Source organism: Scyliorhinus canicula, chromosome 22, assembly GCF_902713615.1.
Source record: "Scyliorhinus canicula chromosome 22, sScyCan1.1, whole genome shotgun sequence".
In the NCBI taxonomy this organism is placed as follows: Eukaryota; Metazoa; Chordata; class Chondrichthyes; order Carcharhiniformes; family Scyliorhinidae; genus Scyliorhinus; species Scyliorhinus canicula.
The window spans coordinates 29,434,045-29,448,911 of NC_052167.1; the positions used below are offsets into that span (position 1 = coordinate 29,434,045).

At 50.1% G+C, this 14,867-nt stretch overlaps 1 protein-coding gene across 1 annotated transcript in view; it reads left to right on the top strand.

Moving 5' to 3' along the window:
* Positions 1-342: 342 nt before the first annotated feature.
* The window catches only part of nfkb2 (nuclear factor of kappa light polypeptide gene enhancer in B-cells 2 (p49/p100)), a 79,519-nt gene continuing 64,994 nt past the window's right edge, over positions 343-14,867 (top strand). The window contains exons 1-4 of the mRNA XM_038783281.1: positions 343-634; positions 752-903; positions 8,976-9,109; positions 10,898-11,056. Of these exons, the coding sequence (XP_038639209.1) occupies positions 494-634; positions 752-903; positions 8,976-9,109; positions 10,898-11,056 (586 nt within the window). The 5' untranslated portion in view covers positions 343-493. The remainder of the gene's footprint in view (positions 635-751; positions 904-8,975; positions 9,110-10,897; positions 11,057-14,867) is intronic.

A 14,867-nucleotide genomic window follows, 5' to 3' on the forward strand; every position in this document is an offset into this window, starting at 1 on the left:
ACTCTTTGAGTCTTTCTTAGTCTTCTGTTGCTATATTTCCCATTTCTGTGTCGTTCACAATCTTTGCCCCGACCGCTGTGTGTGACGATGTGGATGTGTGTTTGTTGTGACGATGCGGATGTGTGTTTGTTGTGACGATGGGGATGTGTGTTTGTTGTGACGATCGGGATGTGTGTATGTTGTGACGATGGGGATGTGTGTTTGTTGTGACGATGTGGATGTGTGTTTGTTGTGACGATGGGGATGTGTGTTTGTTGTGACGATCGGGATGTGTGTTTGTTGTGACGATCGGGATGTGTGTATGTTGTCACGATCGGGATGTGTGTTTGTTGTGACGATGTGGATGTGTGTTTGTTGTGACGATCGGGATGTGTGTATGTTGTGACGATGGGGATGTGTGTTTGTTGTGACGATGGGGATGTGTGTTTGTTGTGACGATCGGGATGTGTGTTTGTTGTGACGATCGGGATGTGTGTATGTTGTGACGATCGGGATGTGTGTTTGTTGTGACGATGTGGATGTGTGTTTGTTACAGAGAGGATTCCGGTTTCGGTACGGCTGTGAAGGGCCCTCACACGGAGGTCTGCCTGGAGCGTCCAGCGAAAAGAACCGGAAGACATACCCAACTGTAAAGGTCAGTGTGCGCGTGAAGAGCGTTTGGGGAGGGGGCGAAGGTCAGGGAGCGCTTGGGGAGGGGGGGGGGGCAAAATCTGATGTGTTTTAACTCAATTGAGCCTTACATTTTCCACAGATTTTTAATTACACTGGGAATGCGAAGATTGTTGTCCAGCTGGTGACTGCGAAAGACCCGCCCAAGTTGCATGCTCACAGCCTGGTCGGCAAACAGTGTTCTGATGATGGGGTCTGTATCGTACCGGTCGGACCAAAGGACATGACAGCACAGTGAGTTCGCACACTCTGAATCTGATTCACTCACAGCCTGGGTTGCCGTCTGATCCATCGTCACAGGGCCCACTCACTCACTCACTCAACCAATCAAGGAACAACTTGCATTTGTGTAGCGCCTTTCACCAATGCATCCCAAAGTGTCGCCAGGGTGGTTCTGTGGGAAATATGGCAACCAATTTGGACCCAAGGTCCCACAAAACCCCATACAGCGGTGGCCTCACGGTGTTGTCACTGAGCTAGTAATCCAGGGAGCCACTGCTCTGGAAACCCCGGTTCAAATCCCACCACCACAGAAATCCGAATTCAATAAAAATCATCGAAATTCAATGGATGAATTTTTTTTACAACAGTTAATCAATTAGGGATGTTGGTTAGGAATTCAGCCCTTCGAGCCTGTTCGGTCAATGTAGGCCCGGACCCCCGGGAGAGCTCGAGGTTTGATTCCTCTCTCACTGTTATCGAGTGGATAGAAGTTTGAAGGTAAATCCACATTTGAAATGTGGGAGTCTTTTAAGGAAAGGTTGATTAGAGTGCAGGACAGACATGTCCCTGTGAAAATGAGGGATAGAAATGGCAAGATTAGGGAACCATGGATGATGGGTGGAATTGTGAGACTAGCGAACCGGAAAAAGGAAGCATTCATAGGAAGCATTGGGGCAGCACGGTAGCATGGTGGTTAGCATAAATGCTTCACAGCTCCAGGGTCCCAGGTTCGATTCCCGGCTGGGTCACTGTCTGTGTGGAGTCTGCACGTCCTCCCCCTGTGTGCGTGGGTTTCCTCCGGGTGCTCCGGTTTCCTCCCACAGTCCAAAGATGTGCGGGTTAGGTGGATTGGCCATGATAAATTGCCCGTAGTGTCCTAAAAAGTAAGGTTAAGGGGTGGGGGGGGGGGGGGGGGGGGGGTTGCTGAGTTACGGGTATAGGGTGGATACGTGGGTTTGAGTAGGGTGATCATGGCTCGGCACAACATCGAGGGCCGAAGGGCCTGTTTGTGCTGTACTGTTCTATGTTCTCTATAAGGTCTAGGCGACTGAAGACAGACGAAGCTTTGGAAGAATATCGGGAATATAGGACCAATCTGAAACGAGGAATCAAGAGGGCTAAAAGCGGTCATGAAATATCTTCAGCAAACAGGGTTAAGGAAAATCCCAAAGCCTTTTATTCATATATAAGGAGCGAGAGGGTAACTAGAGAAAGGGTTGGCCCACTCAAAGACAAAGGATGAAAGTTATGTGTGGAGTCAGAGAAAATGGGTGAGATTCTTAATGAGTACTTTGCATCGGCATTCAGAGGAGAGGGACATGACGGATGTTGAGGCTAGGGATGGATGTTTGATTACTCTCAGTCAAGTCGGCATAAGGAGGGAGGATGTGTTGGGTATTCTAAAAGGCATTAAGGTGGACAAGTCCCATGGACCGGATGGGATCTATCCCAGGTTACTGAGGGAAGCGAGGGACGAAATAGCTGGGGCCTTAACAGATATCTTTACAGCATCCTTGAACACGGGTGAGGTCCCGGAGGACTGGAGAATTGCTAATGTTGTCCCCTTGTTTAAGAAGGGTAGCAGGGATAATCCAGGGAATTATAGACCGGTGAGCCTAATGTCAGTGGTAGGCAAACTGTTGGAGAAGATACTGAGGGATAGGCTCTATTCACATTTGGAAGAAAATGGGCTTATCAGTGATAGGCAGCATGGTTTTGTGCAGGGAAGGTCATGCCTTACAAACCTAATAGAATTCCTTGAGGAAGTGACAAAGTTAATTGAGGGAAGGGCTGTAGATATCATATACATGGACTTCAGTAAGGCATTTGATAAGGTTCCCCATGGTAGGCTGATGGAGAAAGTGAAGTCTCATGGGGTCCAGGGTGTACTAGCTCGATGGATAAAGAACTGTCTGGGCAACAGGAGACAGAGAGTAGTGGTGGAAGGGAGTGTCTCAAAATGGAGAAGGGTGACTAGTGGTGTTCCACAGGGATCCGTGCTCGGACCACTGTTCTTTGTGATATACATAAATGATCTGGAGGAAGGTATAAGTGGTCTGATGAGCAAGTTTGCAGATGACACTAAGATTGGTGCAGTAGCAGATAGTGAAAGGGACTGTCAGAGAATACAACAAAATATAGATAGATTGGAGAGTTGGGCAGAGAAATGGCAGATGGAGTTCAATCCATACAGCATGCTTGCCTTCATTGGACAGGGTATTGCGTACAAGAGTCAGCAGGTCATGTTACAGTTGTATAAGACTTTGGTTCGGCCACATTTGGAATACTGCGTGCAGTTCTGGTCGCCACATTACCAGAAGGATGTGGATGCCTTGGAGAAGGTGCAGAGGAGGTTCACCAGGATGTTGCCTGGTATGGAGGGTGCTAGCTATGAAGAAAGGTTGAGTAGATTAGGATTATTTTCATTTGAAAGTCGGAGGTTCAGGGGGGACCTCATTGAGGTCTACAAAATTATGAGAGGTATGGACAGGGTGGACAGTAACAAGCTTTTTCCCAGAGTGGGGGACTCAATGACTGTGGGTCACAAGTTCAAGGTGAGAGGGGGAAAGTTTAAGGGAGATATGCGTGGAAAGTTCTTTACGCAGAGGGTGGTGGGTGCCTGGAACGCTTTGCCAGCAGAGGTGGTAGAGGCGGGCACGATAGCATCATTTAAGACGTATCTAGACAGATACATGAATGGGCGGGGAACAGAGGGAAGTAGATCCTGAGAAAATAGGTGAGATAGAGGATCTGGATCGGCGCAGGCTTGGAGGGCCTGTGCTGTAATTTTCTTTGTTCTTTGTTCTTTGAGGAGGCCACTCGGCCCCTCGAGCCTCCTCTGCCATTCAATAAGATCGTGGTTTACCTGATTCTGGCCTTAACTCTGACTGCCGTGTCGATCAAAAACCGGCCTAACTCAGTCTTGACTATACCCAGTGACCCGCAGCTCCACGCGCCCCCCCCCCCCCTCCTCCCTGGGGAATACCAAACGTTGATGACCCTTCTCCATCAAGACAATCCCTTCAGGATTAATCCTCATGAAATATCTCTGAACTGCCCCCTTAAATAACAAGACCAAAACTGTACTCAGTCTGCCAGGTGTGGCTCACCAATGCCCTATAGAGATTCCTTTTATACGCTATCCCTCAAAGAAAAGTACAGCACAGGAACAGGCCCTTCGGCCCTCCAAGCCTGTGCTGACCATACTGCCCATCTAGACTAAAATCCTCTTCCGGGGTCCGTATCCCTCTATTCCCATCCTATTCATGTATTTGTCAAGATGCCCCTTAAAAGTCACTACCGTCCCTGCTTCCACCACCTCCTCCGGCAGCGAGTTCCAGGCACCCACTACCCTCTGTGTAAAAAACTTGCCTCGTACATCTCCTCTAAACCTTGCCCCTCGCACCTTAAACCTATGCCCCCTAGTAATTGACCCCTCTACCCTGGGGAAAAGCCTCTGACTATCCACTCTGTCTATGCCCCTCATAATTTTGTAGACCTCTATCAGGTCACCCCTCAACCTCCGTCGTTCCAGTGAGAACAAACCGAGTTTATCCAACCTCTCCTGATAGCTATTGCCCTCCATACCAGGCAACATCCTGGTAAATCTCTTCTGCACCCTCTCTAAAGCCTCCACATCCTTCTGGTAGTGTGGCGACCAGAATTGAACACTATACTCCAAGTGTGGCCTAACTAAGGTTCTATACAGCTGCAACATGACTTGCCAATTCTTATACTCAATGTCCCGGTCAATGAAGGCAAGCGTGCCGTATGCCTTCTTGACTACCTTCTCCACCTGCGTTGCCACTGTCACCTCTTGTAATAAAGGCCATAGAATAGGAGCCCAATTACTACAAATACATGAATAGGATGGGAATAGAGGGATACGGACCCCGGAAGAGGATTTTAGTCTAGATGGGCAGTATGGTCAGCACAGGCTTGGAGGGCCGAAGGGCCTGTTCCTGTGCTGTACTTTTCTTTGAGGGATAGCGTATAAAAGGAATCTCTATAGGGCATAGATAGGAGCTTCAGGGAAGTAGTTACACCAAAGACTGGAGATAGATGGGTAACTGTAAGAGGGACTGGGAAGAAGCAGACAGTGCAGGGACCCCCTGCGGTCGTTCCCCTGAGTAACAAGTATACCGTTTTGGATACTTGTGGGGGGGACGACTTACCAGGGGTAAGCCATGGGGTGCGGAACTCTAGCACGGAGTCTGTCCCTGTTGCTCAGAAGGGAAGGGGGGAGAGGAGCAGAGCATTAGTAATTGGGGACTCAATAGTCAGGGGCACAGATAGGAGATTTTGTGGGAGCGAGAGAGACTCACGTTTGGTATGTTGCCTCCCAGGTGCAAGGGTAAGTGATGTCTCGGATCGTGTTTTTCGGGTCCTTAAGGGGGAGGGGGAGCAGCCCCAAGTCGTAGTCCACATTGGCACTAACGACATAGGTAGGAAAGGGGACAAGGATGTCAGGCAGGCCTTTAGGGAGCTAGGATGGAAGCTCAGAGCGAGAACAAACAGAGTTGTTATCTCTGGGTTGTTGCCCGTGCCACGTGATAGTGAGACGAGGAATAGGGAGAGAGAGCAATTAAACACGTGGCTACAGGGATGGTGCAGGCGGGAGGGATTCAGATTTCTGGATAACTGGGGCTCTTTCTGGGGAAGGTGGGACCTCTATAGACAGGATGGTCTACATCTGAACCTAAGGGGCACCAATATCCTGGGGGGGAGATTTGTTAGTACTCTTTGGGGGGGTTTAAACTAATTCAGCAGGGGCATGGGAACCTGGATTGTAGTTTTGGGGTGCGAGAGATTGAGAGTAGAGAGGTCAGGAGCACAGATTTGACTTCGCAGGAAAGCGGCAGTGTTCAGGTAGGTGGTTTGAAGTGTGTCTATTTCAATGCCAGGAGTATACGAAATAAGGTAGGGGAACTGGCAGCATGGGTTGGTACCTGGGACTTCGATGTTGTGGCCATTTCAGAGACATGGATAGAGCAGGGACAGGAATGGTTGTTGCAGGTTCCGGGGTTTAGGTGCTTTAGTAAAGTCAGAGAAGGGGGCAAAAGAGGGGGAGGTGTGGCGCTGCTAGTCAAGGACAGTATTACGGTGGCAGAAAGGGTGCAAGATGGGGACTCTTCTTCCGAGGTAGTATGGGCTGAGGTTAGAAACAGGAAAGGAGAGGTCACCCTGCTGGGAGTTTTCTATAGGCCACCTAATAGTTCTAGAGATGTAGAGGAAAGGATGGCGAAGATGATTCTGGAAAAGAGCGAAAGTAACAGGGTAGTTGTTATGGGAGACTTTAACTTTCCTAATATTGACTGGAAAAGATATAGTTCGAGTACATTGGATGGGTCGTTCTTTGTAAATTGTGTGCAGGAGGGTTTTCTGACACTATATGTTGACAGGCCAACAAGAGGTGAGGCCACTTTGGATTTGGTTTTGGGTAATGAACCAGGCCAGGTGTTAGATCTGGAGGTAAGTGAACACTTTGGAGACAGTGACCACAATTCGGTGACCTTTACATTAGTGATGGAAAGGGATAAGTATACCCCGCAGGGCAAGAGTTATAGCTGGGGGAAGGGCAATTATGATGCCATTAGACATGACTTAGGATGTGTAGGTTGGAGAAGTAGGCTGCAAGGGTTGGGCACACTGGATATGTGGAGCTTGTTCAAGGGACAGCTATTGCGTGTTCTTGATCAGTACGTACCAGTCAGACAGGGAGGAAAGGGTAGAGCGAGGGAACCGTGGTTTACCAAAGAAGTGGAATCTCTTGTTAAGAGGAAAAAGGAGGCCTATGTGAAGATGAGGCGTGAAGTTTCAGTTGGGGCGCTTGATAGTTACAGGGAAGCGAGGAAGGATCTAAAGAGAGAGCTAAGACGAGCAAGGAGGGGACATGAGAAGTCTTTGGCAGGTAGGATCAAGGAAAACCCAAAAGCTTTCTATAGGTATGTCAGGAATAAAAGAATGACTAGGGTAAGAGTAGGGCCAGTCAAGGACAGTGGTGGGAAGTTGTGTGTGGAGGCTGAGGAGATAAGCGAGATACTAAATGAATACTTTTTGTCAGTATTCACTCAGGAAAAAGATAATATTGTGGAGGAGAATGCTGAGACCCAGGCTATTAGAATAGATGGCATTGAGGTGAGTAGGGAGGAAGTGTTGGCAATTCTGGACAAGGTGAAAATAGATAAGTCCCCGGGGCCTGATGGGATTTATCCTAGGATTCTCTGGGAAGCCAGGGAAGAGATTGCTGAGCCTTTGGCTTTGATTTTTAGGTCATCATTGGCTACAGGAATAGTGCCAGAGGACTGGAGGATAGCAAATGTGGTCCCTTTGTTCAAGAAGGGGAGTAGAGATAACCCCGGTAACTATAGGCCGGTGAGCCTAACATCTGTGGTGGGTAAAGTCTTGGAGAGGATTATAAAAGATACGATTTATAATCATCTAGATAGGAATAAGATGATTAGGGATAGTCAGCATGGTTTTGTGAAGGGTAGGTCATGCCTCACAAACCTTATCGAGTTCTTTGAGAAGGTGACTGAACAGGTGGACGAGGGTAAAGCAGTTGATGTGGTGTATATGGATTTCAGTAAAGCGTTTGATAAGGTTCCCCACGGTCGGCTATTGCAGAAAATACGGAGGCTGGGGATTGAGGGTGATTTAGAGATGTGGATCAGAAATTGGCTAGTTGAAAGAAGACAGAGAGTGGTGGTTGATGGGAAATGTTCAGAATGGAGTTCAGTTACGAGTGGCGTACCACAAGGATCTGTTCTGGGGCCGTTGCTGTTTGTCATATTTATAAATGACCTAGAGGAGGGAGCAGAAGGATGGGTAAGTAAATTTGCAGACGACACTAAAGTCGGTGGAGTTGTAGACAGTGCGGAAGGATGTTGCAGGTTACAGAGGGACATAGATAAGCTGCAGAGCTGGGCTGAGAGGTGGCAAATGGAGTTTAATGTGGAGAAGTGTGAGGTGATTCACTTTGGAAAGAATAACAGGAATGCGGAATATTTGGCTAATGGTAAAATTCTTGGTAGTGTGGATGAGCAGAGGGATCTCGGTGTCCATGTACATAGATCCCTGAAAGTTGCCACCCAGGTTGATAGGGTTGTGAAGAAGGCCTATGGTGTGATGGCCTTTATTGGTAGAGGGATTGAGTTCCGGAGCCATGAGGTCATGTTGCAGTTGTACAAAACTCTAGTACGGCCGCATTTGGAGTATTGCGTACAGTTCTGGTCGCCCCATTATAGGAAGGACGTAGAAGCTTTGGAACGGGTGCAGAGGAGATTTACCAGGATGTTGCCTGGTATGGAGGGAAAATCTTATGAGGAAAGGCTGATGGACTTGAGGTTGTTTTCGTTAGAGAGAAGAAGGTTAAGAGGTGACCTAATAGAGGCATACAAAATGATCAGAGGGTTAGATAGGGTGGACAGCGAGAGCCTTCTCCCGCGGATGGAGGTGGCTATCACGAGGGGACATAGCCTTAAATTGAAGGGTAATAGATATAGGACAGAGGTCAGAGGTGGGTTTTTTACGCAAAGAGTGGTGAGGCCGTGGAATGCCCTACCTGCAACAGTAGTGAACTCGCCAACATTGAGGGCATTTAAAAGTTTATTGGATAAGCATATGGATGATAAGGGCATAGTGTAGGTTAGATGGCCTTTAGTTTTTTTTTCCATGTCGGTGCAACATTGAGGGCCGAAGGGCCTGTACTGCGCTGTATCGTTCTATGTTCTATGTTCTAATAGCGGCTGTACCTCTGCACTAACGTTTGGCGATCCATGTACGAGGACGCCCAGGTCCCTCTGTAATGCATCATTCTGCTACCTCTCGCCATTTGAAGCAATGTTCTGCTTGTCATCCCCGTTAAGGTGGACAGTTGATATTTTTCCACATTACGTTCCAGCCGCTAAGTTTCCTGCCCACTCATTGCGGACCAATTCACATCCCCGTGTATCCGCTTCGCAGCATGTATTGGATACCAGAAAACTTGGTGCTCTTTGAGGTTGCAATGAGCAGGGTGGATACAGGAGAACCAGTCGATGTAACGTACAGGAGAGCTAACACACTGTGTCCTTGTTCGTCAGGTTTACTAATCTGGGCATTCTACACGTCACAAAGAAGAACGTTCCGGATGTCCTGTTCGACAGGTTGTTTAATGAGATGTACCAGAGGAATCCTATGGATAGGAAGAGTTTCCTGAGCAAGTCTATACTGCCAGGTAAGTTTAATGGGGGTGTCCACTGAGGGAGCAGAAGGGAATTTCAACCCAGCAACTATGGGGACATTTGTGTGGCTGTGATATCAGCAGTGCTACAGCAAATGGAGCAGGAAGGAATGCCGGGTGGGAATGTCCGGCTGTGAGCACTGGACCATTGGCTCCCTCCGAGCTGAATTTATTGAGGAGTTGGACTAACATGGGAACGTGAATAAACCCTCGCAATGCTGTCCATATTGCCGGGGAAGGTCCATCCTGACCTTGCTCACTACCCTGGCTCCTGCCATGTGTCCCTCATTAACACAAAGCTCCTGAAATGAGAAGGGCTGGGTTTGAGGAGCCAGCAGACGGTTTATAGTCTTTAGTGAACAAAGGGAAGATCCTCGGGGCCTAATGGCCGGAAGGAGCAGCCATTCGGGGAGACGTGGGTTGGTGGCGACGTACTTGACCAGGCTGTCAGAGAAAGAGGCTGGAGTAGAAACTGGAAAAAGGCAAGCCCAGGACTGGGTCAACAGACGGTCGAGGGGCTGGCAGAGGGGCCAAATGGCCTTCCTGTTAGATATTTAGTACGCTGATCCTGAAAGCTCAGCTCCATTTATTAAACCTTCAGTTATGATATTAGGGGCAGCACGGTAGCATGGTGGTTAGCATAAATGCTTCACAGCTCCAGGGTCCCAGGTTCGATTCCCGGCTGGGTCACTGTCTGTGTGGAGTCTGCACGTCCTCCCCGTGTGTGCGTGGGTTTCCTCCGGGTGCTCCGGTTTCCTCCCACAGTCCAAAGATGTGCGGGTTAGGTGGATTGGCCATGCTAAATTGCCCGTAGTGTAAGGTTAATGGGGGGATTGTTGGGTTACGGGTATAGGGTGGATACATGGGTTTGAGTAGGGTGATCATTGCTCGGCACAACATCGAGGGCGGAAGGGCCTGTTCTGTGCTGTACTGTTCTATGATCTCCTCAAAATAATAATAATAATAATAGTGGTCGGCCATTCAGAAATTAAACTCTAGATTCTGCCACTTCGAGACGCTGAAAGGCCAACACCTTAATCACCGGTAACCTAATCGGTTTGAACCGTTTCCAATGGGGTTGATGCTAATGTTTATTTCTGGACTGAATGAGCGAGGAACGATTTGGAGAACTCTCTTTGTTTATCTTTTGAACTGAAGTGGGTGCTGACCCTGGCTGTTTATTCAAATTGAGCGATACCGTACCCGAGGTAGAACCATAGAATCATAGAAACGTTGCAGCACAGGAGGAGGATATTCGGCCCATCTTGTCCATGCCAGCCCAAGCACACCCAGGTTCACTTTCCAATCCCACCTTCCTGGCCCTCAGCCCTGTAGCTGACAGCACTTAAGATGCAGATCCAGGTACTTTTTAGAAGAGTTTAGGGTCTCTGCCTCCACCACCAACTCGGGCAGCGAATTCCAGACTCCCACTACCCTCTGTCCCCTCTACACCTTCTGACTCTTATCCTGAATTATATCCCCTGGATCTAGAATCTCCACCAAGGGAAACAATTTTATCCTGTCCCCTCTCTTCCCCTCATAATTTTAAACACCTCAATTAAGTCACCCTAATCCTTCTTTGTCCTGAGGAAAATAACCCCAACCTCTCCAATCTCTCCTCGTAGCTACACTTTTCCACCCCTGGCTACATTCTTGTAAACCTCCTCTGCCCTCTCTCCAGCGCAATAACCTCCTTCCTGTAATGTGGTGACCAGAATTGGTCAGGGTCACACAGCACGTAATACAGAAAGCTTCATGTAGATTTATTTTTATTTTCTCCAGCCCAGGAAATGCAGCAGTTCCGACAAGAGTCTGAGCAGTTGGCGAAGGAGATGGATCTGAGTGTGGTGAGGCTGCAGTTCACAGCTTACCTCCCCGACAGTGAAGGGATGTACACCCTCCCCCTCGAACCCATCATCTCGGACCCCATCTTTGACAGCAGTAAGTAACTGTGCATGGGACAGTATCTGTGACAACACGGGGTCAGCACAGCCCCAATCAGCGGTCAAAACGCCCCTCGGAGTAACCACCTGACCCAAAGGAATGGGCCAACACCGTCTGCGTTTACTCAGCGCCTTCAATGTTTCATGTTTTTAAAAGTTGAAGTCAAAGGAGGTTTCACCTCAGGGACCTGGGTAGTACCGACACACAGGACAATCTAGAAAGTTCTTCAGGCACTAACGCCGTGTTTACTGCAGTTCAGGAAGTCATTCTGGGCTTCAGTCACCCATTGGGATGATTCCAGGGGCGGGGGGGGGGGGGGGGGGGGGGGGGGGGCAGGAGCGGAGGGTCCGCAGGCTGCACGTAGCGGCAGGGCACCTCCCTGTCACAGCTGGTCCATGAACAGGCGGTAAGATACCTGTTTATTATGCCAGGCATGAGTGCCAGTCTCCACCCTGTCCATTCGGACCTGGTGCACGAGAGAAGCAAATAGGCAGGCAAGTCGTTCGCTTGGATCCAAGTGTTGGATTTCCATTGAGTGCCTGGCTTTACATTGAATTCACGTTGATCCCAAACCCTCCCTGTAAACCCCCCCTCTTCCAGTCTGTGAACTGGAAGGGATTTTCCTCCACATTGAACCATTACTGACGGACTGGATGGCACAGGATTCGGCAGGCGGGAAGCAATTGAGGGGCAACTGAAGTCCAGCTTGTGGCGAGACAGTGGCCCCCTCACCCGCACACACCCCCTCCCCCACCCACGTGACCCAATGCCCCTCTGTTTCCAGGGTAACCCAAAGGAGAGATTGTGCACTGGATCCCACCCGCTGGGCTGAACTCACTCACCTGAGGCTGTGCAGTGAGAGTCGCCCGTTCAACAGTACAGAGGGCATTTAACCATTGAACTATGAAGGGAACTCATCTGAACTGGTTCTGCGCCGGTTATAGTGACTTTTATTTTGGTGGGTGTCGCGAACTCTCGCTGAGGATCTGACAAAGCTGAGCAGGCACTGTGCAGGGAAGATTGAGGAGGCAGAGTGGGAAAGGATTGGGGAAGGGAGGGGGGCGGCACCATCTGTTGGAGCGAAGGTTTCGGAAGGGTGGAAGGGAGCGCCCTTGGGAGCGTGCCGGGAAAGAGTTGCGGAGGGGATACTGTCTACATCGAGATGATCAGTCAGCTGGGGAGCCTCAGGCTGAACCATGTGGGAGGTGCGTACAGAGCCGCGCACCTGGAATAGCTTCCCAACCTCGATCCTGGAAGGACGTGGAGGGATTTGAAGGGAAAGGCAAGGATGATGAAGCCTGATGCAGCGGGCCAGAGGAGTTCACTGCAAATAAATGTGCCGGTGAAAATCTGGGGTGAAATCTGAACCGAAAGCTGACAAGTCCCCAGGTCCTGATGGACGTCGCCCTCAAATTTTAAGAGGAGTGGCTGCTGGGATAGTAGATGCGTTAGTTATAATTTCCCAAATTTCTCAGGGTTCAGGGAAGGTCCCATCAGATTGGAAAATAATAAATGTGACGATTCAGGAAAGGAGGGAAACCGAAAAAAGAAAACCACAGAGCAGTTAGTTTAACATCTGTGCGAGGGAAATACTGGGATCTATTAGTAAGGAGGTTATAGACGGCCACTTAGAGAATCTTCAATGCAATCACGCAGAGTCGACACAGTGGTCCGGAAGGGAAATCATGTTTGATGAATTTATTGGAGTTATAGAATCAGAGAATCAGAGAATTTACAGTGCAGAAGGAGGCCATTCGGCCCATCAAGTCTGCACCGGCCCTTAGAAAGAGCACCCCACTCAAGCACACACCTCCACCCCACCCACTTAACCCAATAGCCCCAATTAACATTTTTTTGGACACTAAAGGCTTTACCGTGGCCAATCCACATCTTTGGACTGTGGGAGGAAACCGGAGCACCCGGAGGAAACCCACGCAGACACGGGATGTGCAGACTCCGCACAGACAGTGACCCAAGCCGGGAATCGAACCCGGGCTCCTGGAGCTGTGACACAACTGTGCTAACCACTGTGCTGCCGTGCTGCCCTGTGTTCTTTGAGGAAATGTGGATAAAGGGGAACCTGTGGATGTGCTGCCCTTAGATTTCCAGAGTAGGTGCCACATCAAAGGTCGCCATGCAAATTAAGATGCAGAGGGTAACATGGATAGAAGGTTGGCTAACTAACAGGATAGCAGAGCAGGAATAAAAGGCCATTTTTAATTTGGTGAGATGTGACGAGTGGAGTGTCACAGGGATCATTGCTGGGACCTCAACTATTTACAATTTATATCAATGAGGAGAATGTGGGAAAATGTGAGCTGCCCACATTGACAGGAAGAACAGACAAACATTTATTATTCCAATGGAGAGAGATTGCAGAACTATTGAGATACAGAGGGATCTGGGTGTCCTGGTATAGAGGGATCTGGGTGTCCTGGTACAGAGGGATCTGGGTGTCCTGGTACAGAGGGATCTGGGTGCCCTGGTACAGAGGGATCTGGGTGCCCTGGTACAGAGGGATCTGGGTGTCCTGGTACAGAGGGATCTGGGTGTCCTGGTACAGAGGGATCTAGGTGGCCTGGTACAGAGGGATCTGGGTGTCTGTGTACAGAGGGATCTGGGTGCCCTGGTACAGAGGGATCTGGGTGCCCTGGTACAGAGGGATCTGGGTACCCTGGTACAGAGGGATCTGGGTACCCTGGTACAGAGGGATCTGGGTACCCTGGTACAGAGGGATCTGGGTGTCCGGGTACAGAGGGATCTGGGTCTGTGTACAGAGGGATCTGGGTGTCCGGGTACAGAGGGATCTGGGTGCCCTGGTACAGAGGGATCTGGGTACCCTGGTACAGAGGGATCTGGGTGCCCTGGTACAGAGGGATCTGGGTACAGAGGGATCTGGGTGTCCGGGTACACAGGGAAATGGTTGCCCTGGTACAGAGGGATCTGGGTACAGAGGGATCTGGGTGTCCTTGTACAGAGGGATCTGGGTGCCATGGTACAGAGGGATCTGGGTACAGAGGGATCTGGGTGTCCTGGTACAGAGGCATCTGGGTTTCCTGGTACAGAGGGATCTGGGTACAGAGGGATCTGGGTGTTCGGGTACAGAGGGATCTGGGTGTCCGAGTATAGAGGGATCTGGGTGCCCGGGTACAGATGGATCTGGGTGCCCGGGTACAGAGGGATCTTGGTGCCGGGTACAGAGGGATCTGGGTGCCCGGGTACAGAGGGACCTGGATGCCCAAGTACAGAGGGATCTGGGTGTCTGGGTACAGAGGGATCTGGGTGCCCGGGTCAGAGGGATCTGGGTGCCCTGGTATAGAGGGATCTGGGTGCCCGGGTACAGAGGGATCTGGGTGCCCGGGTACAGAGGGATCTGGGTGTCTGGGTACAGAGGGATCTGGGTGCCCGGGTCAGAGGGATCTGGGTGCCCTGGTACAGAGGGATCTGGGTGCCTTGGTACAGAGGGATCTGGGTGCCCTGGTACAGAGGGATCTGGGTGTCCTGGTACAGAGGGATCTGGGTGTCCTAGTACAGAGGGATCTGGGTGCCCTGGTACAGAGGGATCTGGTTACAGAGGGATCTGGTTGCCCTGGTACAGAGGGATCTGGGTACAGAGGAATCCTGGGTGTCCTGGTACAGAGGGATCTGGGTACAGAGGGATCTGGGTGTTCGGGTACAGAGAGATCTGGGTGTGCCCTGGTACAGAGGGATCTGGGTGCCCTGGCACAGAGGGATCTGGGTGCCCTGGTACAGAGGGATCTGGGTGTGCCCTGGTACAGAGGGATCTGGGTGTCCGGGTACAGAGGGA